The sequence below is a fragment of the Nycticebus coucang genome, chromosome 4 (genome assembly GCF_027406575.1).
Source record: "Nycticebus coucang isolate mNycCou1 chromosome 4, mNycCou1.pri, whole genome shotgun sequence".
In the NCBI taxonomy this organism is placed as follows: Eukaryota; Metazoa; Chordata; class Mammalia; order Primates; family Lorisidae; genus Nycticebus; species Nycticebus coucang.
The window spans coordinates 144,636,197-144,657,998 of NC_069783.1; the positions used below are offsets into that span (position 1 = coordinate 144,636,197).

A 21,802-nucleotide genomic window follows, 5' to 3' on the forward strand; every position below is an offset into this window, starting at 1 on the left:
CTTCATGCTTCTAGACCAGCAGTTCTCAAAGTATGGTCTCTGGATACAGCAGCAGCATTGCCTGAGAGCTTGCTGGAAACACAAATTCTCAGGGTCCATCCCAGAGCTAGTGAACTGGAAACTCTGGAGGTGGAGCCCAGTGGTCTGTGTGCTAACATGCCTTCTAGGTGATTCCAATGCACGCTCAAGTCTGAGAACCATTGGTCTAGATGATTGCTCAGTCATTTCATGAATACAAAAGTCTGTCCTTATTATCCTAGCAGCTATCACAGAGCAAGGGACGAAGCAGAAAAAGCTTCCTGTTAAGCACAGTTTTATGGTGGTGGGAATCTGGAAGCCTAAACATGTCTGTAATGAAACAGGATTGAATAATGCTTGGTGTTCACTAAGAAAGGGTTAACAGCAAATCGAGATCAATGTATCCTTTTGGAAGCCAGGCAGGGGAATAGATTGAGATAATTTAGGGGTAGATGCGACTCTTCTGCATTGCCGGGTTTGGTACTTAATGGTTGGTAAGGCCATGAAGCCCAGTGGAAAAGGGACCTGGCTGCCCTGGTCCACACCCAGACCCCACCCCTTCCTGTTTGAATCTTGTATAAGTTGATTGAACTTCTCTGAGCCTCAGTTGCCTCATCTGTAAAATGGAGTCATCACTTTCTCCCTCCCAGGATGGCTTTAAGGAATCAGTAAACTGTCATCTAACAGGGGTTGGCTGTCACTACTTGCTGAATACATTTGTCACCGGGACAAGACACTTATCGAGTAGGATAACATTTAATATTTAAAGAATTAAACTCCTCTAATCCGTTAAATCACTAAGAGGAGAGGAATTAATTCCTTAGCTGTACCAAATATGGGAACTTGCCATATCAGATTTTTGAAAACCTCAGCCTTCAGCATTTTTAGAGGAAAAATGGCCTGAATAGTAGTGGCCCCTACGGGTTCCTTAAAAGTGGGGGATTTGGGGATATTACACTCTGTTTGCACCAATAGGCAGCTGATCTGTGGAAAGTGAATAATTTAGATTTTTCTTTGTGATTTTTCAGCCCCTGGCACCTTATCAAGGCTTGTGCTAAGGACTATGGCATTTATGAAAAAGATGTATTATATACGCACTGGGCCTTCTGGTCAGCAATATGCTCTTAAAAGGCAAAAAGGAAAAATCAAGATAAGATTCTGCAGAGGCAATGACTTATTCCCATTCCGTATATGGTTGTTTCCAATTATCTTTTTAATGAAAGCTTCATACTTAATCAATAGCGGTTTTGGCAGCACCCAGCACCTATTGTAATATATGAACTGGTGCTGTCATCACTTTGGTCATTGATTTCTTTTTTTTTAATAACAGCTTTTGAGACTCACTAGCTTGTGAAATTAATATAGTCATTATTGAGGCAATCTGACAGGTAATGAGTCAATGGTGTCTTTATTTCAATGAGACTAATTGTCCTGCTGGCCAGCCCTGGCTGAGGGAAAGTGTTCTGCAAAGCCATAGAGTGTTGCGAAACAGAGTTAGTGCTGATTGGTTGTGCTAATTTTTATTTTCCCATGGAGGAAAGGGTTAGTGGAGGATAGGCAGAGTAGTCTCCATTACTGAAAAGAGGTTTAGGGTAATGGAGAATGGACTGAGATTCTTTGTTCCACCTGGAATCAAATTGCTATTGAACCTAAAACTTCAGGAGTTTGTATCCTAATGGACAAGAAAAAGAAGCTTCATGTCGGGCGGTGCCTGTGGCTCAAAGGAATAGGGCACTCACCCCATATGCCGGAGGTGGTGGGTTCAAACCTAGCCCCAGCCAAAAAAACTGCAAAAAGAAAAAAAAAAAGCTTAATGTCAACATTGAGAATGGGTGCAGGAGATGAACCCACGTTCTGGGTTCAAATCTTAGCATTGTTGATAACCGGCTATGTGAACTTGAATCAATTATGAAACCCACCTGAGCTGATAGGTTTCTTCTAGAGCTTTGAATATTAAAATAGGATGTGGGAGAAAGGGCTTTGAAAACTGTAGCTATCGGGCAGCGCCTGTGGCTCAAAGGAGTAGGGCGCCAGCACCATATGCCGGAGGTGGCAGGTTCAAACCCAGCCCCAGCCAAAAACTGAAAAAAAAAAAAAAAGGAAAAGAAAAGAAAACTGTACATATCATGCAAATGTTAATTACATTCAGTGATAATTATGGTCTTGTCTGGAATCTGATAGAGGTTAGAAATAAATCCTGGTATTGCTACTTGCTAGTATAGGATCATGGGCAAATGCCTTTTTTAGACTTACTTTATGCCTCCGTAAAGAAGAAAATGAAAACTACCATATAGGATTATGCATGTATAGTACCCTCCCTGCATATCAAGTGGTTGTTTAGTCCATTTGCAGAACACAGCAAGTGCTCTGTGAATGTTAGCCATCAATCAATATTGCCATTGATGAAGATAGATCTCTTAGGTGTCTCCAGAGAAACTGACACTTTGGGGGTAATAAGCCACAGGTGACAAAGAAACTCACAGGACTGTCTTTACAAACAAGTAGCCCAAGGGCGTCAGAGAAGTGACTCCTTTCCTGGCCCTAAGTCAAATCCGGCCACCATAACAGCATTTTTCCTTTGCCTCTGTGAAGGTGAGAAAATACACCCCAAACTGTGGCTACCCTACCAGCTGGGCTGGAGCATGCCTGACCCAAAGGCTCTTCAGGTTCCTTCAGAAAACCCTTTAAGTCAGACCTCCAGGACTCTCTTAATCTTTTTCTGACAGTCAGTCCTGGGGTCCTCACTTCCTCATTCTGATCCCCTGCAGTCCATGAGAAGGCAGCCCTGCAGGGTGCTGAGGAGACATTGATCAGAGTGCTGCAGAGGGTCCCATCCATTATTGATGAACTTGGCCTGAATCATGTATGGAGAGCTGTTTTCTACTAGCTGCCTGAGCACCTCCATGGGTGGCACAACCCAGCTCCATCCTCTCTGGACCCAGGAGGGCTGCCCTCACTTTCCCCACAGTCTCTGCCCTTTCTTATAAGGTCAGACTGAAGTATTTCTAGGGTATCACCTTCCTCAGATCACTGGAGGTGCCCATGAAAAAATACAGATTCCCAAGTGTCATCACAAACTCATGAGCCAAACTTTCCTAGGGTGAGGCCTGGGAACCTGCATTTACTATACTCCTTGGGTGATTCCGGTGCACAGCAATGGTTAGGCATGTCTGTCCTAGCAATGGTTTTCAAACTGTTGGGCACATGAATCCCTTGGGTATTGTGTTAAAATGCCGCTTTTGCCTCAGCAAGTCTGGAGTAAGGTCTGAGATTCTGCATTTTAACCAAGCTCCCAGGCAGCATTGATACTGCTGGGCCATGGACCACATATTGAGCACCCAGGAACTAGAGGAGGGGAAAGAGTGGCCCCCAGGAGACAAAATGCATTGATAATTTAGACCCTCATTGAAAGGCAGTTGCTGGCAAATATTGTGGGTGGATGCTGGGGAACTGGGGTCTGTTCCGTTCCAGACACGCTGATTCAGCAGAGGAGTCACTTACTGCCTTCCTTCCTACCAGGTTTTCCTCAAGGCGGGCGTGGTCTCCAGGCTTGAGAAGCAGCGACAGAAGCTGGCATCTCACAGCATCATTCTCTTCCAGGCAGCTTGCAAGGGCTTTCTGTCTCGCCAGGAATTCAAGAAGCTGAAGGTACTACACACTGTTAACATGCAGATCAGACCCAATGGGGCTGGAGTGAGCAGAGGGTCTGCATGTCCAAGGACCGTACCCAGTTGTGAGACTTTAAGTGATGCTTTGCAAAATGTTAAGATTGTTTGTGGGACATTGACATCAAATGATGAAGGATGTTTTCCTTGCACTATGTATCCATGAAGTTGTCCAAGCCCCCCTGGGCTGCTTCATGATTTCAACCTGTCCCATCTCTAGAGGAATTCACTTTCATGGGTCACCAGATAGGGCATGCACCAGGTCCTGGCCACTGAGGTCTCTGGGGACCAAAGTCCAATTTGATCCCATGGTCCTGAGCCATTCTGGGTCATCACCTTCAGAGATCTCTGGAGACTGAATTTTTTCTCTGTAGCCTGCACAAGAGACCACATGGCCCTGGGGACAAATACTGTAAATGTTTGAATTCCACGTCTACCTCTTAATAGCTAAGGGGAGGTGAAACAAGATAATATATACTGAATACAGTGTGTGGTATGTAGTAATTGCTCAGTAAATACGACCTGTTATTACCATAGTATTATTCTTCTTAGTTACTGCTACTATTAGGATGAAGTCTCATTACATGTGCCTCTAGTTTATATGAATTTGTGAACTCAAGTATATGCCCTTGGTCAAAACAGAAAAAGGTGAGAACATGAATAACTAAACCATTGTGGGCAACCCAACTAGACTTCTGCACTCAACTAGATTAGGGGTTGGGATGATTTGGATAGAGGTTAAGAACCTGGTCTCTCCAGCTTGTCCGCCAGGGCTTCAAATCTGCTCTGCCACTGAGAAGCCAGATGGCGTGGGGCACGTGACTTTACCCCTCTACACTTCAGCTTCCCCATCTGTAAATGGAGAAATAATGATAACATTTACCTTCCTAGGACTATAATGAGGACTGAGTGAAAGTTTGCAAGATGCTCAGGGCTGTGCCTAGCATGCAGGAAGCACCAAACCCGCTGCACAAGCTTAGCTATAGGGACAATGATGAGAGAAGAGCCTTTTTCTCTTTGCTACCCTTTCCCTTCTGTACGTCGTTCCCCTTCACTTGAGTTGGGAAGGACTCCTCCCAGTTCAGTTTCTCTTCCCCTGCAGATTCACCGACTGGCTGCTCGATGTATCCAGAAGAATGTGGCTGTGTTCCTGGCTGTCAAGGACTGGCCATGGTGGCAGCTCCTTGGTTCCCTCCGGCCCCTACTCAGTGCCGCCCTCGGGAATGAGCAGCTCCGAGCCAAAGAGGTCAGTCCACACAGCAGGAAGGGTTCCAAGTGGGTACTCCCTCCTCTCACCCCATCTTGGTGCTTGGGTCTGGCAGCCAGTGCCTTTACCCCTGAACATTTTGGATCTAGGAATGTTCAACCCAACATCCTCTGTTAGCTCCTCCAGATAATCCTCTGAGATATTACAGTTATATTAAACCACTGGCAGAAAAGTAATCCTTGGGAAGATGAAGTGCTGAGTCCACTGTCCATGTTCAGGGGTGCCTAGGCTCAGATGGTCCCCTCTGGGTGATTTGCATTCAGTCTCTTCTAGGCTGGGCTCAGTTGAACCTGAATTGTGCGAGCAACGACGTTGATATTCAAAATGATGAAAGATAAAATTTTATGGGATCTTAGCATCTAGACCCCCAACATAAATATCCTGGCTGAGTCACCGATTCCATTTTCCAACCACTTTGTTTTAAATTTTATTTTTAATGGAAAAATGATAATTGCATATATTTATGTGGTACAATGTGATGCTCTGATATACGTGGAATGATTAAAGCAGACTACTTGGAGAATCCATCACTTCACAGACTTAACTTTGGCATGTGGTGAGAACATTCAAAATCCACTTTTTAGCAATTTTGAAATATACAATGCATTGTTACTTATTGAAGTCATCATTCTGTGCAGTAGATCCCTAAAACGTGTTTATTTTCTCTAACCAAAACTCTGTATCCTTTGTTCACTGTTAACACAGGTGGAATGTACATCTCTGGCTCAGAATGGCTTCTGTTAAAGTGTTTGTTTTTGTAGGAGGAGCTAAGGGTGCTGAGACAGAAGCTCGAAAAAGCAGAGAAGTCACGGAGTGAACTCTGGCAGAATGCAGACCTGCTGGAGAGCAAGGTATCACCAGGTGGTCCTCTTTGGTCCCTGGTGGGGTCTCTGTGTATGTGAGGTCTGTTGAGGGGAGGGAAGGATGATGCCCTTGGCACCATGCTAATTGTTTTACAAACACCCTCAAAATTACCTGTGAGGTACGTGCTGCTGTTGTATCTATTTTGCAGAGGAGGAAACTGAGGCCTTAGGATATTAGGTATCTTTGTAAGGCCGTGGAACTAGCAAATGTAGGATTGGGATTCAAACCCATGCCATCTGATTCCAAAGGGAAGAATTTCTTAAATAAATTGCAAAGTACAGATTATAGCGGAAATGATAATTTTGACTATATTAACATAATAAACTATCAAAGCATAAAATGAAGACACACTACATACTTGGAGTTGAAATTTGCAAACTGGCAGAGAATATGTAAAGAGCTTCCACAAATCAATTAGACAAACACTCCAAAAAAGAAAAATAATGTATAAGCCAAAAATATGAATGCAGGGCAGCACCTGTGGCTCAAAGGAGTAGGGTGGGTTCAAACCCAGCCCTGGCCAAAAACTGCAATAAAAAAAAAAAAAAAAAGCCAGGCATTGTGGCAGGTGCCTGTAATCCCAGCTATTTGGGAGGCTGAGGCAATAGAATCACTTCAGCCCAAGTGTTTGAGGTTGCTGTGAGCTATGATGCCACAGCACTATACTGAGGGCAATATAGTGAGACTCTACCACAAAAAAAAAAAAAAAAAGAGTTCAAATGTTCAGAAATTCTTTCAAAATGCCGTGGAAACAATTTCAGAGCTTGAAGACAAGGATTTTGCATTAACACAGTCAATCAAAAATAAATTAAAAAAACATAGAAATGAACAGTTTTTGAAAAATATGGGATTATATAAAATGCCTGATTATAAGAATCATAGTTATCCCTGAGAGAGAAAAATAAAAAATCGATAAAGGGACTGATTCAACAAGAAGATATAACTATCATATTTATATATATATTTAAGATTAGAGCTCCCAGCTTCCTAATACAAATACTACTAAAACTAAGAAAAGAAATAAATAGTAACACATTAGTTGTGGGAGATTTCAGTAGTCCACTGACAGAAATAGACAAATAACCAAGGGTAAAACTTAACAAAGGAACACTGGACTTAAAGAGAACTCCAGAACAAATAAATCCACAAAACCTTTACAGAACATTCTAGCCCCAAACTGGAGAATATACATTTTTCTCATTATCACATGGAACATTTTCTAACATAGATAGTATGTTAAGCCACAAAACAAATCTCAACAAATTAGAAAAAAAATCATATCAAGTGTTTTCTCAAGCCATAGTAAAGTAACACTGGAAATCAGTTTTAAGAGGAGCTCTCAAAACTATCCAAATACACAGAAATTAAATAGCACATTGCCAAGTGAGCCTGGAGTCAACAACAAAGTTAAGTTGAAAATTAAAAACATTTTCATGGGCGGCGCCTGTGGCTCAGTGAGTAGGGTGCCGACCCCATATGCCGAGGGTGGCCGGTTCAAACCCAGCCCCAGCCAAACTGTAACAAAAAATAGCCGGGTGTTGTGGCGGGCGCCTGTATACAGTCCCAGCTACTGGGGAGGCTGAGGCAAGAGAATTGCCTAAGCCCAGGAGCCACAACACTCTACCAAGGGTGATAAAGTGAGACTCTGTCTCTATAAAAAAAAAAAAAAAATTTTCAAAATGAATGATAATAATGACACAAGCAACCAAAATCTCTAGGATACAGTGAAAGTAGTCTGAACAGGGGAAGTTCAAAGCAGCTCTAAATACCACTGCCAAAAAGACAGAAAGAACACAGATTAACAACCTAACATCAGACCTCGAGGAATGGGAAAAACAAGAACAAACTAAACCCAAAGCTAGTGGAAGACAAAGTTCAGAGCAGAACTGAATGAAATTGAACTAGGAAAGCAACACAAAGGATCAGTGGAATGAAGAGTTAGTTCTTTGAGAAGATAAATACAATTGATGGACCACTGGCTAGATTAATGGGAGAAAGAAGAAGAAGGATTTGAATAAGTTCATTAAGAAATGAAAAAGGAGACATGACAAATGACAGCAGAGAAGTACAAAAGATCATTTGAGACTATTGCACACAAAGTTGAAAATCTGAGAAAATAGATACACTCTGGATATATGGGGGTGCCAAAAAATGTATACACATTATAAGAGATGTTAATCTATATATTTTATATTATATCCTGTATATACTTTGAGCAAGGTGTCAAAGTAGATTCAGAAATCAGATATGACTTGTATTTATCTTTTGTTATCAGTATATATTGAGTATTACAATTTTAGCACCTTTTTTCCTTTCTTAAAATGTGTATACATTTTTGGCACCTTCCATATATACAACTTACAAAGTTTGAATCAGAAAGAAATAGAAGTGCTGAACAGATTATTAATGAGAAGCAAGATTGAATCAGTGGTAAAAGATCTCTCAATTCAACAGATGGCTTTACAGCTGAATTTTAACAAAGGTACAAAGAAAACTGGTAACTGGCCACAATCCTACTGAAACTATTTCAAAATGTGTAAAAGAAGGGAATTTTCCCTAACTTATGCTATGAAGCCAGTACTGAAGCCAGGAAAGGATACAATAAAAAAAGGAAACTGTAGAGAACATGTTATTGATGAACATAAATTCAAAAATCCTTAACAAAATACTAGCAAACTGAATCCAAAAGCACGTCAAAAAGCAAATTCACCATCATCAGGTGGGCAGAGATGCAAAGGTGGTTCAACATTTGCGAATCAATAACTGTGATCACCATGTGCACAGAATTAAAAACAGAAACCTTATGATCATTTCAATGGATGCAGAAAAGACATTTGGCAAAATCCAACATCTCTTCATGATAAAAACCATCAACAAGGTAGACATAGAAGGAATAGATCTCAAAATAATAAAACCCATGTGTAGTAACAAACCCACAGCCACCAAACTGAATGGTGGAGAGTTGAAAGCATTCCCCTTAGGAACTGAAACAAGAGAAGGTCACCCACTCTTAGCACGTCTTTCAACATGGTACCAGAAGTCTAGCCAAAGCATCAGGCAAAAGAATGAAATAAGGGACATCCAAATTGGAAAAGAGGAAGTGACACTATTACCATTTGACTACGATGTGGTCTGAATACCTGGAAAACCTTAAAGGCTCCACCAAAAGACTCCTGTAATAAAGTTTCCGCTTACACACTCAATATATGCAAATCAGTAGCATTTTTATTCACTAATGGCAGCCATGCTGGAAATAAAATCAAGAACTCAAGATCTGTACAAGGAGGAATTCAAAACATATGCAGAGAAATCACAGGTGACACAAACAAATGGAAAAGCATCCCATGCTCGTCAATGGTGTTAAAATGTTCTTACTGCCCAACATAATCTACAGATGCGATGCAATTCCTATCAAATACTAATGTCCTTTTTCGCAGATTTAGAAAAAAGCCATCTTAAATTCATATGGAACCAAGACAGAGCATGAATAGTCAAACCAATCCTGAGCAGAAAGAACAAGTCTGGAGGCATCACATCTCCCAACTTCAAATTATGTGACAAGGCGATGGTGACCAAAACAGCATGGCACTGGTATGAAAGTAGTCCTATAGACTACTGTTTTAGTAGAACAGAATAGAGAATCCAGAAGTAAAGCAAACATGTGGAATCAACTGGCCTTTGACAAAGCAGACAAAAACATACACTGGGGAAAGGAGACACCCTATTTAATAAATGTTGGGAAAATTGGATTGCCTCATGCAAGAGAATGACACTGGATCCCTATCTCCCATCACACACAAAAATTAACTCAAGGTGGATTAAGAAATTAAATATTAGATCTGAAAACATTAAAATATTAGCAGAAAACCTAGGAAAACTGTCCTCGACATTGGCCTTGGTAAAGAATTTGTGATTAGGACTCCCCAAACAAACAAAAATAACAAAAATAAATGGGAATTAATTAAACTAAAAAGCTTCTGCACAGCAGAAGAAATAATCAACCAAGTCAGTAGACAACCTACAGAACAGGAAAAAATATTCACATAGGTGTACATTTGACAAAGGACCAATATCCAGAATTACAAGGAACTCAAATAAATTAGCAAAACAAACAAACAAATGAACCTATTAAAAGCTGAGCAAAAGACAAAAAGAAGAAAAACAAATGACCAGAAAACATGAAAAAATGCTCAACATCACTAATTCTCAGGTCAATGCAAATTAAAACTACAATTAGATACCACCTGATCCCTGTCAGGATGTCAGGTCTTTATTTAAAAAGTCAAAAACAATAGATGCTGGTGCAGGTGCAGTTAAAAAAGGGGAACACTTAGACACTGCTGGTAAATTAGTGAACACTCCATGGAAAACAGTATGGAGATTTCTCAAAGAACTAAAGTAAATCTACCTTTTGATCCAGCAATCCCAGTACTAGGGATCTCCCCAAAGGGAAACGCATTATTTATAAAAGGACACCTGTACTCATATGTTTACTGCAGCACAGTTCACAATTGCGTACATATGAAATCAACCTAAGTGCCTGTCAGCTGATCAATGGATAAAGTGTGATATACATGCCATGGAATATTGCTGACCCACAAAAAGGAACGAAACAATGCACTTTGCAGCAACTTGGATGGGACTGGAGCCCATCATCCTATGTTTGAAGTATCTCAGTTACAGAAAAATAAATGTCCCATGTTCTCATTTAGAAGGGGGGCTAAGTAATATATACGCACGGTCACATAGAGTGTGATAGTGGACATTGGACACTGAGAGGAGGGGAGGTTGGGAGGGAGGTGAGGGACGAAAAATGACCTGTTGGGTACAATGTATGCTGTATGGATGGCCGGTGCAGTAAAAGTCCTGACTTCACCACTATATAATTTATCCACGTAACATGAAATTATTTGGACCTCCTAAATCCATTGAAATAAATAAAACACCACAAATATTCAGGAATTCAGATGGGCTATAAACTCATGAAAATAAGCTCAACCTACCTAGAAATCAGGAAATGTAACTGAACACCTCAGTAGGTACTATTTCACACATCAGATTGGAAAAATTGAAAAGTCTGATGTAGCCAGCGGTTGGTAGGGCTGTGTAGCAGTGGGAATTCTTATTCACTGCTGGTAGGAGTATAAATTGATCTAATCACCCTGGAGCAATTTGGCATTACTTGCCCTGTGGCCAGCAATTCCACTTGTACGTATATAGGAATTAGATACAGATTATAGATAATCTCATCCATGTTGATGTGCTATTAACAAGAAGTTAATAGCAACAGAGCTCGTCGTGTTGAATGTCAACACTCAGATGAAAACGGACTAGGAGCAAAACGGTTCCACTCATTTTGTTATATTAAAAAATGAGTTCTCAACGCCACGGCACTCTACTGAGGGCAATAAAGTGAAACTCTGTCTCTACAAGAAAAAAAAAATGAGTTCTCAAAAGTGAGAATGAATGAAGAGGCAGGCAATTATGGTTTGCAGGATAAATCCTGTTCACTGCCTGCTTTTCATAAAGTTTTATCAGAACACAGGCATGCTCATCCGTGTATGCGGGGTCCATCACTGCTTTCATGGTATAATTACAGGGCTGAGCTGCAACCTGAAATGAGTCAGCCCTGTCATATGGCCTGCAAAGATTCAAACATTTAGCATCTGGATCAATGCAGAAAAGGTTTCCTAATCGTTAAACTAGAAATATGTCTATCAATATGTATTGCCCTTGCAAACATAAAGCCAAAGGAAAATGATTAAGTGACAGGAGAATAGTTATTATAGGACATCATACATGTTAAGTTTTCAAATTTTCAAAACATTACTGTATATTGATTAGGGCCACATACATAAATAGTTATGGCATAAACAGATTTGTAAGAATGGTAACACAAAATTCAGAGTAGTTGTTACCTGGGGTGTGGAAATGATCACAGGACTATAGAAGGTTATGTTATGTAGGACTGCATTGCTGAGATTTTCTGTCTTTAGTGAGATGTTGAGTTTATGGACTGGGGAGGGGGCAAGAGTTTCTGCCCCAAGAAGGCCACTGCACATCACAGATAGACTCCTGGACAACTCATATGCTATAATGTGATATGTGGCCAGTGAGATGTGGATAGGTGAAGAAGTTGTCATTTAAGGAAACTTTCAGAGAGGAACTAGGAAGAGCTGAGGGAGGCACTTATCTAGGGCACAAAATTTAAGGGTCATTAAAAAAAAAAACCAAACCTCAGATAAATAATTTTTTTGTTTTTTGGAGACAGAGTCTCACTCTGTTGCCCCAGGCTAGAGTGCTGTGGCATCATAGCTCACAGAAACTTCGAACTCCTAGGCTTAAGCAGTCCTCTTGCATGGCCTCCCCAGTAGCTGGGGCCGTAGGCATGTGCCACCATGCTCAGCTGGTTTTTCTATTTTAGTAGTGACGGGGTCTCATTCTACTAGCTCAGCCTGGTCTCAAACTCCTGAGCTCAAGCAATCCACCTGCCTTGGCTTCCCAGAGTGCTAGGATTACAGGTGTGAGCCACTGTGCCTGAGCAAGATAAATAATATTTTAATGCAATATCTATAATTGTAAATTAATGCAAAAAAATCCCTGATGAACTAAATATCAAAATTTTAAATCAATGTAGGATTCATGGGCCAGGATTAGGGAGAGGCAAAGGAGGCATTATTCTGCGCAGTGGGATCCTGTCTTTATTTAACATTTTGATATTTTAATCACCATAGCTTTTTTGTATTGAGATTTTAAAATATTCCATTAAAATATTATTTATCTTGGTTTCTGAGTATTTTGACACTTCATTAAATTGTGCACCCTTGGTGAGTGTTTTACTTGCTTTATCCCGGTCCCAGATCAGCGTTTTACCCTGAAACGCTAGGGACCTATCAGGGTTCTGTTGGAGACCAAATGGAATAAATATGTATGAACATCTCCCGTGTGGTAGGCCTTTGATTGGATGCTTTGGAAACAAGGTAAACTCCTAATCCTCAGGTTTAGAGGGAGGCAGATCTCAAACAAACTAGTTACAGATCGTGTTATGCTGTGGGCATAAAGCAGAGGGAGCTGATGGTGATGGAGGTCGAGTAGGGCCTATCTTTGCCTAAGTGGTTCAGAAAGGCTTCCCTGGGAGGGGGATGTTTGATTCTAGATCCAAATGCTTTGACATAGTCATTGATGGACAGATGTAAAGAGTAGAAATGGCACGTGCAAAGGTCCTGGGGCAACATGGGATAATATTTGTCAGTCCAAAGCAAAATTAAGCTCTCTACATGTGCAAAGATCTGGAGTTGTTATTACTGATAATATGACAAAGCCATCAGAATACACTCTTTCCATGTTGACAGCCCAAGTTGAGCCTGGCTGGCTCATGGGAGGATGTGAAATAAATGTTTGAGAAGGAGCTACCTTTTTCCCACCCCTTCTCATCCTCCCCATGAAATTGTGTCTGATTAACCCATGCCCAATACTGCAGCCAAAGTGTCACTTGTGGAGTTGGCCACAGAGAGGGAAGAAGCTGTGGCTCCTCAGGAAGGGTCACATCCACACACAGTGTTAGGACAGGCCAAGCTGAGACACTTTTGCCCCTCATAGGCAAAACACTGTAAGTGGAAGTGATGCATAGTGCCTGACAGTCCCACGCGTGTCCCTAGAGGGCAAGCTGCCTGCAAAGAGTGGAACAGCAGAAGTGAAAAATTGAAGAGCTGTGGGGTGGTTGGGAATATCAAAGACTTTCCTGTAGAAATTCCTTCCCACTGAGCTGACATTTGAGGCAGTAATTAACTCACGAGTTGTCAGGTCGGATGAGGTGGTGGTGGGGATTTGCAATGCATTGGCTGCTAGGACAGACTTGGAGGGATGACATGAATGTCCCCAGCATGCAGAACAAGAGCTTATGGGACAATTGGAGAAGGAAGGGAGGGAGCTCAGGCTTCTGTGACCTTAGCCAAGTAAACGAGAGTCAGCACTTCCAGCTTATTCTTTTAAGGCTCTTTGCTTCTTTCTGTCACATATAATTATAAAAGGATGTGTGGGGTCTTGAAAAATTTAAAATAAAATTTAAGAGCAGAGAAAATCAGAGCAAAGGGAAATAAAAGTTGAAAGAGTACATGACCAGGGAAAGGGTTAGAAAATGGGAATCTACCACTGACTTCAGACTCCCTCTCGCTTCATAGCCTTTGCATATGCTGTTCCCTCTGCCTGGAATACCTCCCGTCACCCTCTGCACCTGGTTAATGCCTCTTCATTCCTTTTCACTCAGCTTAGGTGGCACCTCCTCCAAGAAGCCTTCTTTGACACTTGAAGGGTGGGTTAGGGTCCTACTATGTGCTACCCTAACAACATTGATGGGTTTCTAACAACTTCATGCATGTCTGTGTCCCAGGTAACTGTGAGATCCCCAGGGCAGAAATGTCTTGTTCATCTATGAGCCCTTCCCCTGGCCTGGAGTAGACACAGAATGGGTGAATGAACCATTAAAACTGAGCTGAAAAAAATCTAATACTACACTTGCTACTAGCCAAAGCTAATAGGGAAACAAGATATTTCATAAACATGTTGTGCCTAGATTGAAAAAAAAAAAAACACACCTGTTCTTGAGATGAACTTTTTGGGGGTACTGAGATGTTAGGGAAATTCATTCTGTAGATCTTCACAAAAGGGAAACTAAGGGAAATAGGAAAATATTCCTTAGCAGTATCCACACAGCAAAGAAGACAGGGCCTCTGAAGGCCCGTTTTGGGTAGCATCATCCTGCACTGAAAGCCCAGGGCATGATGTCAATTCCATAAAACATAATTCAACTGGAAGTCCAAGCGATAGTCATTTAGGTAACTGAGTGTTACAATATCTTTCTCTTCTCTCCCCTCTTCCTCTTGTTTTCGTTGCCCCCCTTCTTCTTAAATTTTATGAGAACAACATACAAATAAGTGCACACATCACAAGGCATACGTCTCTAAATTTTCACAAAGCAAACACACCAATGCTCTATTACACCACGGCACTCAGAAGGAGACACAAACCATTCCCAGCTCCCACAAGCCCCCTCTCGCCTCCTTAGTCACCAGCTTCTAAGGCATAATCGCCAAACTGACTACTACTATTATAGTTTTTTTTACCTTGCTTTTGGAACTTTACCTAAAGGCACACGAATGTGCCGATGCCCTTGGCTCTGGTGTTGTTAACTGGGCATTACATTTGTAACACTCGTCTGCATTATTGTGGATCGTTCATTTTCATTGGTGTCTAGTATTCCACTATGTGAATAGACTGATATTTATTTATTCTACTCTAAATGGACATTTGGCTGTGTTCAGGTTTATTTATTTAAAAAAATTGAACTATTACAAAGAGACTTGCCATAAACATTCTTGTACATGTCCTTTGGTCCACATGTTATACATTTCTGACATTTTTTTTTTTTTTTTTTTGGTTTTTGGCCAGGGTAGGTTTGAACCTGTCACCTCCAGCATATGGGACTGGTGCCCTACTCCTTGAGCCACAGGCACTGCCCACATGTTATACATTTCTGTTAGGAACGAAATTGCTGGATTTTGTATTATGTCTCTGTTTAGTTTCCATAGATACTGCAAAGAGTTTGCTGCAGTGTTTGTGTTAATTTGCACTCTCTTGGCAAATTGGGGTAAGAGTTTCAGTTGCTTTATAGGCCTACCAGCCCTTGGTATCATCTGTCTTTCCCATTTAGCAATTTTGGTGGGTCTGTGGTGGTACCAAATTGTCTTGTACTGTGTGCCTTTTACATGCTTTTGGCTATTTGGTTATCCTCTTTCACAAAGTGGTCTTTCAAGTCTTGCCCACTCTTCTATTATTTTTCTTATTGATATATAGCAGTTCTTTATATACCCCCAGATGTAAATTCCATACATGTACCGTAGACATCTCCTACTCTGGGGCCGGCCATTTCGGATGCAATAGTTTTAGGTTGTGTTCCTTTTTGTTGTTGTTGTTGTTTTGAGACAGAGTCTTACTATGTCGCCCTCGGTAGAGGGCCATGGCGTCGCTCACAGCAACCTCCAACTCTTGGGCTTAAGAGATTCTCTTGCCTCAGCCTCCCAAGTAGCTGGGACTATAGGCGCCCTCCACAACGCCCGGCTATTTTTGTTGCAGTTGTCCTGTTGTTTAGCTGGCCTGGACTCAGTTCAAACCCACCACCCTTGGTGTATGTAGCTGGTGCCAAAACCACTCTGCTGTGGGAGCCTTGAGTTTCTTCAGGTCTGCTAAAGGGTAAGAAAGAGGTCAAAGGGCTCCAGAACTCTCAAACCAACATTGGTCGCAGTATCTACAGTTTTTCATTTCATTCTATATTTCATCAATTCTCAAATGCCTATTTTTTTAATCTTTTCAGAGCTTCGAAATTGGGTCATATTTTAACCATCAGCAGCATCTTACACAATAATTGTTAGTTCTTTCTTTTCTTACGTCCTATAACAGTGCATCTTATAAACAATGGCAGCTTGGATTTGGTGAAATGTGGTATATTGGGGTCCATGTAGGATTCTATTTGAAGAAAGGACTCTAATTCCCCTCCCCCCTAAAAAAAAGTTACTACTGTTTTTGTTTGTTGCTTTTACACTTCAAAAAACATATAGTCATTCACATTAATTGAGAATATCGATAGGCCTGGTAGAATTTTGGGTATTGAGTTTTTTGAAAGACCAGTGGACATTTTTAGAACTTTGGCCACTGTGGAAGTTGGAATTTGATCAAAAGTTTCAGAGTGAGTTTACTTTTGTGGTGGAGGATTGTGCTGGTCATTATGGAGGATAGGTCTGAAACTTACTAAATACAGAATATAAATGTCTGAACACAATAACTAAGAAAATGCCATGAAGGCTATGTTAACCAGTTTGATGAAAATATTTCAAATTGTATATAAAACTGGCACATTGTAGCCAATGATTGCATTAATGTACACAGCTATGATTTAATAAAACAAAACAAAACAAAAACATCATAGTCACCAGAGGAGTAGTTAACCTTATAGCTTCCCCCATCCATTCTCTGAGGGTTTGACCTAGAAGGGAGGTCTTGGTAAGGGTGGAGGGTTCGCCATCGTTTCTTTACCAAGCCCCTAGGGCAAGGGTCCTCAAACTTTTTTTTTTTTTTTATTGTTGGGGATTCATTGAGGGTACAATAAGCCAGGTTACACTGATTGCAATTGTTAGGCAAAGTCCCTCGGGTCCTCATTTTAAACAGGGGCCAGTTCACTGTCCCTCACACAGTTGGAGGGCCGGACTATAGTTTAAAAAAAAAACAAAACCTATGAACAAATTCCTATGCACACTGCACATGTCTTATTTTGAAGTAAAGAAATAAAACAGGAACAAATCACACCACCTCATGTGGCCCACGGGCCATAGTTTGAGGACCCCTACCCTAGGGGATCTGGCTGCAGGGAGTCAGGCTGCTTTCCAAGCAGTGATTCTTATACTTGGAAGTGTGCCAGAATCCCCCACAGGGCTGATTAGACTGCAAATTGCTAGACCCCAGCCTTGAAGATTCTGAGTCAATGTGGGGTGGCCCTGGACAGTCTGCATTTCTAACTAGTTCTCTGGGGATGCTGAAACTGGTCATCCCTGGGACCACACTTTGAGAAACATGAGACTAGAGAACAGCTGAAAGGTATGTCCTACCCCACAGGTATGTCTACTTTCTCAGAAGGGAGTTTCAGGCACCCCTACAAGGCCACACATTGTGAAGAAGCTCTTGTCCCCATCCACAGCCTCTGCATCCCTGCCCCTTTGTCTCAACAGAGGTGAAACAATGAATGGAAATGTTGTTGACACATATTGTGTCTCATCAGTGGAAACTATTTAACTAGGCTTATTAAAAAGACAACATTATCACAAAATGACCCAAGTACTTCATTTGGGAAGGAGCAGAAGAAAAGATGAGAAGAAGATGGCTGTAAATGTTCTTTTTTTTCCCCCCATTTTATTTATTTATTTATTTTTATTTATTATTTATTTTTTATTGTTCAGGATTCATTGAGGGTACAATAAGCCAGGTTACCCTGATTGCAATTGTTAGGTAAAGTCCCTCTTGCAATCATGTCTTGCCCCCATAAAGTGTGACACACACCAAGGCCTCACCCCCTCCCTCCTTCCCTCTTTCTGCTTCCCCCCCCATAACCTTAATTGTCATTAATTGTCCTCATATCAAAATTGAGTACATAGGATTCATGCTTCTCCATTCTTGTGATGCTTTACTAAGAATAATGTCTTCCACTTCCATCCAGGTTAATACGAAGGATGTAAAGTCTCCATTTTTTTTAATGGCTGAATAGTATTCCATGGTATACATATACCACAGCCTGCCTGTTAATCCATTCCTGGGTTGGTGGGCATTTAGGCTGTTTCCACATTTTGGCGATTGTAAATTGAGCTGCAATAAACAGTCTAGTGCAAGTGTCCTTATGATAAAAGGATTTTTTTCCTTCTGGGTAGATGCCCAGTAATGGGATTGCAGGATCAAATGGGAGGTCTAGCTTGAGTGCTTTGAGGTTTCTCCATACTTCCTTTCAAAATGGTTGTACTAGTTTGCAGTCCCACCAGCAGTGTAAAAGTGTTCCCTTCTCTCCACATCCATGCCAGCATCTGCAGTTTTGAGATTTTGTGATGTGGGCCATTCTCACTGGGGTTAGATGATATCTCAGGGTTGTTTTGATTTGCATTTCTCTAATATATAGAGACGATGAACATTTTTTCATGTGTTTGTTAGCCATTCGTCTGTCATCTTTAGAGAAAGTTCTATTCATGTCTTTTGCCCATTGATATATGGGATTGTTGGCTTTTTTCATGTGGATTAATTTGAGTTCTCTATAGATCCTAGTTATCAAGCTTTTGTCTGATTGAAAATATGCAAATATCCTTTCCCATTGTGTAGGTTGTCTCTTTGCTTTGGATATTGTCTCCTTAGCTGTACAGAAGCTTTTCAGTTTAATGAAGTCCCATTTGTTTATTTTTGTTGTTGTTGCAATTGCCATGGCAGTCTTCTTCATGAAGTCTTTCCCCAGGCCAATATCTTCCAGTGTTTCTCCTATGCTTTCTTTGAGGGTTTTTATTGTTTCATGCCTTAAATGTAAGTCCTTTATCCATCTTGAATCAATTTTTGTGAGTGGGGAAAGGTGTGGGTCCAGTTTCAGTCTTTTACATGTAGACATCCAGTTCTCCCAACACCATTTATTGAATAGGGAGTCTTTCCCCCAAGGTAAGTTCTTGTTTGGTTTATCGAAGATTAGGTGGTTGTAAGATGTTAGTTTCATTTCTTGGTTTTCAGTTCAATTACAAGTGTCTATGTCTCTGTTTTTGTGCCAGTACCATGCTGTCTTGACCACTATAGCTTTGTAGTACAGCCTAAAATCTGGTATGCTGATGCCCCCAGCTTTATTTTTATTATTAAGAACTGCCTTAGCTATATGGGGTTTTTTTCCGGTTCCATACAAAACGCAGGATCATTTTTTCCAAATCTTGAAAGTACGATGTTGGTATTTTGATAGGAATGGCATTGAATAGGTAGATTGCTTTGGGAAGTATAGACATTTTAATAATGTTGATTCTTCACATCCATGAGCATGGTATGTTCTTCCATTTGTTAATATCCTCTGCTATTTCCTTTCTGAGGATTTCATAGTTTTCTTTATAGAGGTCCTTCACCCCTTCGTTAGGTATATTCCTAGGTATTTCATTTTCTTTGAAACTATGGTGAAGGGAGTTGTGTCCTTAATTAGCTTCTCATCTTGACTGTTATTGTATACAAAGGCGGTACACAAAGGCTACTGACTTGTGGACATTGATTTTATATCCTGAAACATGACTGTATTTTTTGATGACTTCTAGGAGTCTTGTGGTTGAGTCTTTGGGGTTCTCTAAGTATAAGATCATGTCGTCAGCAAAGAGGGAGAGTTTGACCTCCTCTGCTTCCATTTGGATTCCCTTAATTTCCTTGTCTTGCCTAATTGTATTGGCTAGAAATTCCAGCACTACGTTGAATAGTGAAGGTGACAGAGGACAACCTTGTCTGGTTCCAGTTCTAAGAGGAAAAGCTTTCATTTTACTCCATTCAGTAAAATATTGGCTGTGGGTTTGTCATAGATAGCTTCAATCAGTTTTAGAAATGTGCCACCTATGCCTATACTCTTCAGTGTTCTAATTAGAAAAGGATGCTGGATTTTATCAAATGCTTTTTCTGCATCTATTGAGAGGATCATGTGATCTTTACTTTTGCCCCTGTTAATATGGTGGATAACGTTTATGGACTTGCGTATGTTAAACCAGCCTTGCATCCCTGGGATGAAGCCTACTTGATCATGATGAATGACTTTTTTGATGATAAGCTGTAATCTATTGGGTAGGATTTTGTTGAGAATTTTTGCATCTATATTCATGAGTGAGATTGGTCTGAAATTCTCCTTTTTGTTTGGGTCTTTTCCTGGTTTTGATATCAGGGTGATGTTTGCTTCATAGAATGTGTTGGGGAAGATTCCTTCATCCTCAATGTTTTGCAATAATTTCTGCGGTAGAGGAATAAGCTCTTCCTTGAAGGTTTGATAGAATTCTGGTGTGAAGCCATCTGGACCAGGGCATTTTTTGGTTGGAAGCTTTTTTATTGTTTCTTTAATCTCAGTGCTTGAAATTGGTCTGTTCAGGAGCTCTATTTCTTCCTGGCTGAGTCTAGGGAGAGGGTGTGATTCCAAATAGTGATCCATTTCCTTCACATTGTCAAATTTCTGGGCATAGAGTTTCTGGTAGTATTCAGAGATGATCTCTTGTATCTCTGTGGGATCAGTTGTTATTTCCCCTTTATCATTTCTGATTGAGGTTACTAGAGATTTTACTTTTCTATTCCTCGTTAGTCTGGCCAATGGTTTATCTATTTTATTTATTTTAAAAAAAAAAAACTCCTTGTTTCATTAATTTTCTGAATGATTCTTTTGTTTTCAATTTCATTGATCTCTGATTTGATTTTGGATATTTCTTTTCTTCTACTGAGTTTAGGCTTAGATTGTTCTTCTTTTTCCAATTCCATAAGATCTCTTGTGAGATTGTTGATGCTCTCTCTTTCTGTTTTTTGAATGTAGGCATCTAAAGCGATGAATTTTCCTCTCAAAACTGCTTTTGCAGTATCCCACAGGTTTTGGTAGCTTGTGTCTTCATTGTTGTTATGCTCAAGGAAGTTAATGATTTCCTGTTTTATTTCTTCCTGCACCCATCTGTTATTCAACAGAAGATTGTTTAATTTCCATGACTTTGTGTGGGGTCGAGCGTTTTTGTTAGAGTTGAGTTCCACCTTTAGTGCCTTATGGTCTGAGAAGATACAAGGTAAAATTTCAATTCTTTTGATTCTGTTGATATTTGTTTTGTGTCCCAGGATATGATCAATTTTGGAGAATGTTCCATGGGGTGATGAGAAGACTGTATATTCTTTATCTTTTGGATGGAGTGTTCTATATGCGTCTATCAAGCACAGTTGTTCTAGGGTCTCATTTAAATCTCTTATATCTTTGTTTAATTTCTGTTTAGAGGATCTGTCCGGCTCTGTAAGAGGAGTGTTAAAGTCCCCTATTATTGTGGTATTATCAGATATCATATTGCTCAGACTGAGTAAGGTCTGTTTCAAGAATCTGGGAGCATTTAAATTGGGTGCCTAAAAATTTAGAATTGAAATGTCTTCTTGTTGTATTTTTCCCTTGAGCAATATAAAGTGACCATCTTTGTCTTTTTTGACTTTAGTTGCTTTAAATGCACATGTATCTGAAAATAAGATTGCAATTCCTCTTTTCTTCTGAAATCCATTTGCCTGAAAAATTGTCTTCCAACCCTTGACTCGGAGCTTTAATTTGTCTTTTGAAGCCAGGTGTGTTTCTTGCAGACAGCAAATGGATGGCTTGTGTTTTTTAATCCAGTCAGCCAATCTATGTCTTTTCAGTGGGGAATTCAAGCCATTAACATTTATTGAGATAATT

The 21,802-nt window shown here is 40.5% G+C and overlaps 1 protein-coding gene across 4 annotated transcripts in view; it reads left to right on the forward strand.

Annotated features, from left to right (window-relative positions):
* MYO18B (myosin XVIIIB) overlaps nucleotides 1–21,802 on the forward strand; it is a 301,196-nt gene that overhangs the window by 118,857 nt on the left and 160,537 nt on the right. For all 4 annotated transcript variants that reach the window (XM_053588976.1, XM_053588977.1, XM_053588978.1 and 1 more), the window contains exons 23-25: nucleotides 3,538–3,666; nucleotides 4,786–4,929; nucleotides 5,712–5,801. In XM_053588976.1, the coding sequence (XP_053444951.1) occupies nucleotides 3,538–3,666; nucleotides 4,786–4,929; nucleotides 5,712–5,801 (363 nt within the window). The remainder of the gene's footprint in view (nucleotides 1–3,537; nucleotides 3,667–4,785; nucleotides 4,930–5,711; nucleotides 5,802–21,802) is intronic.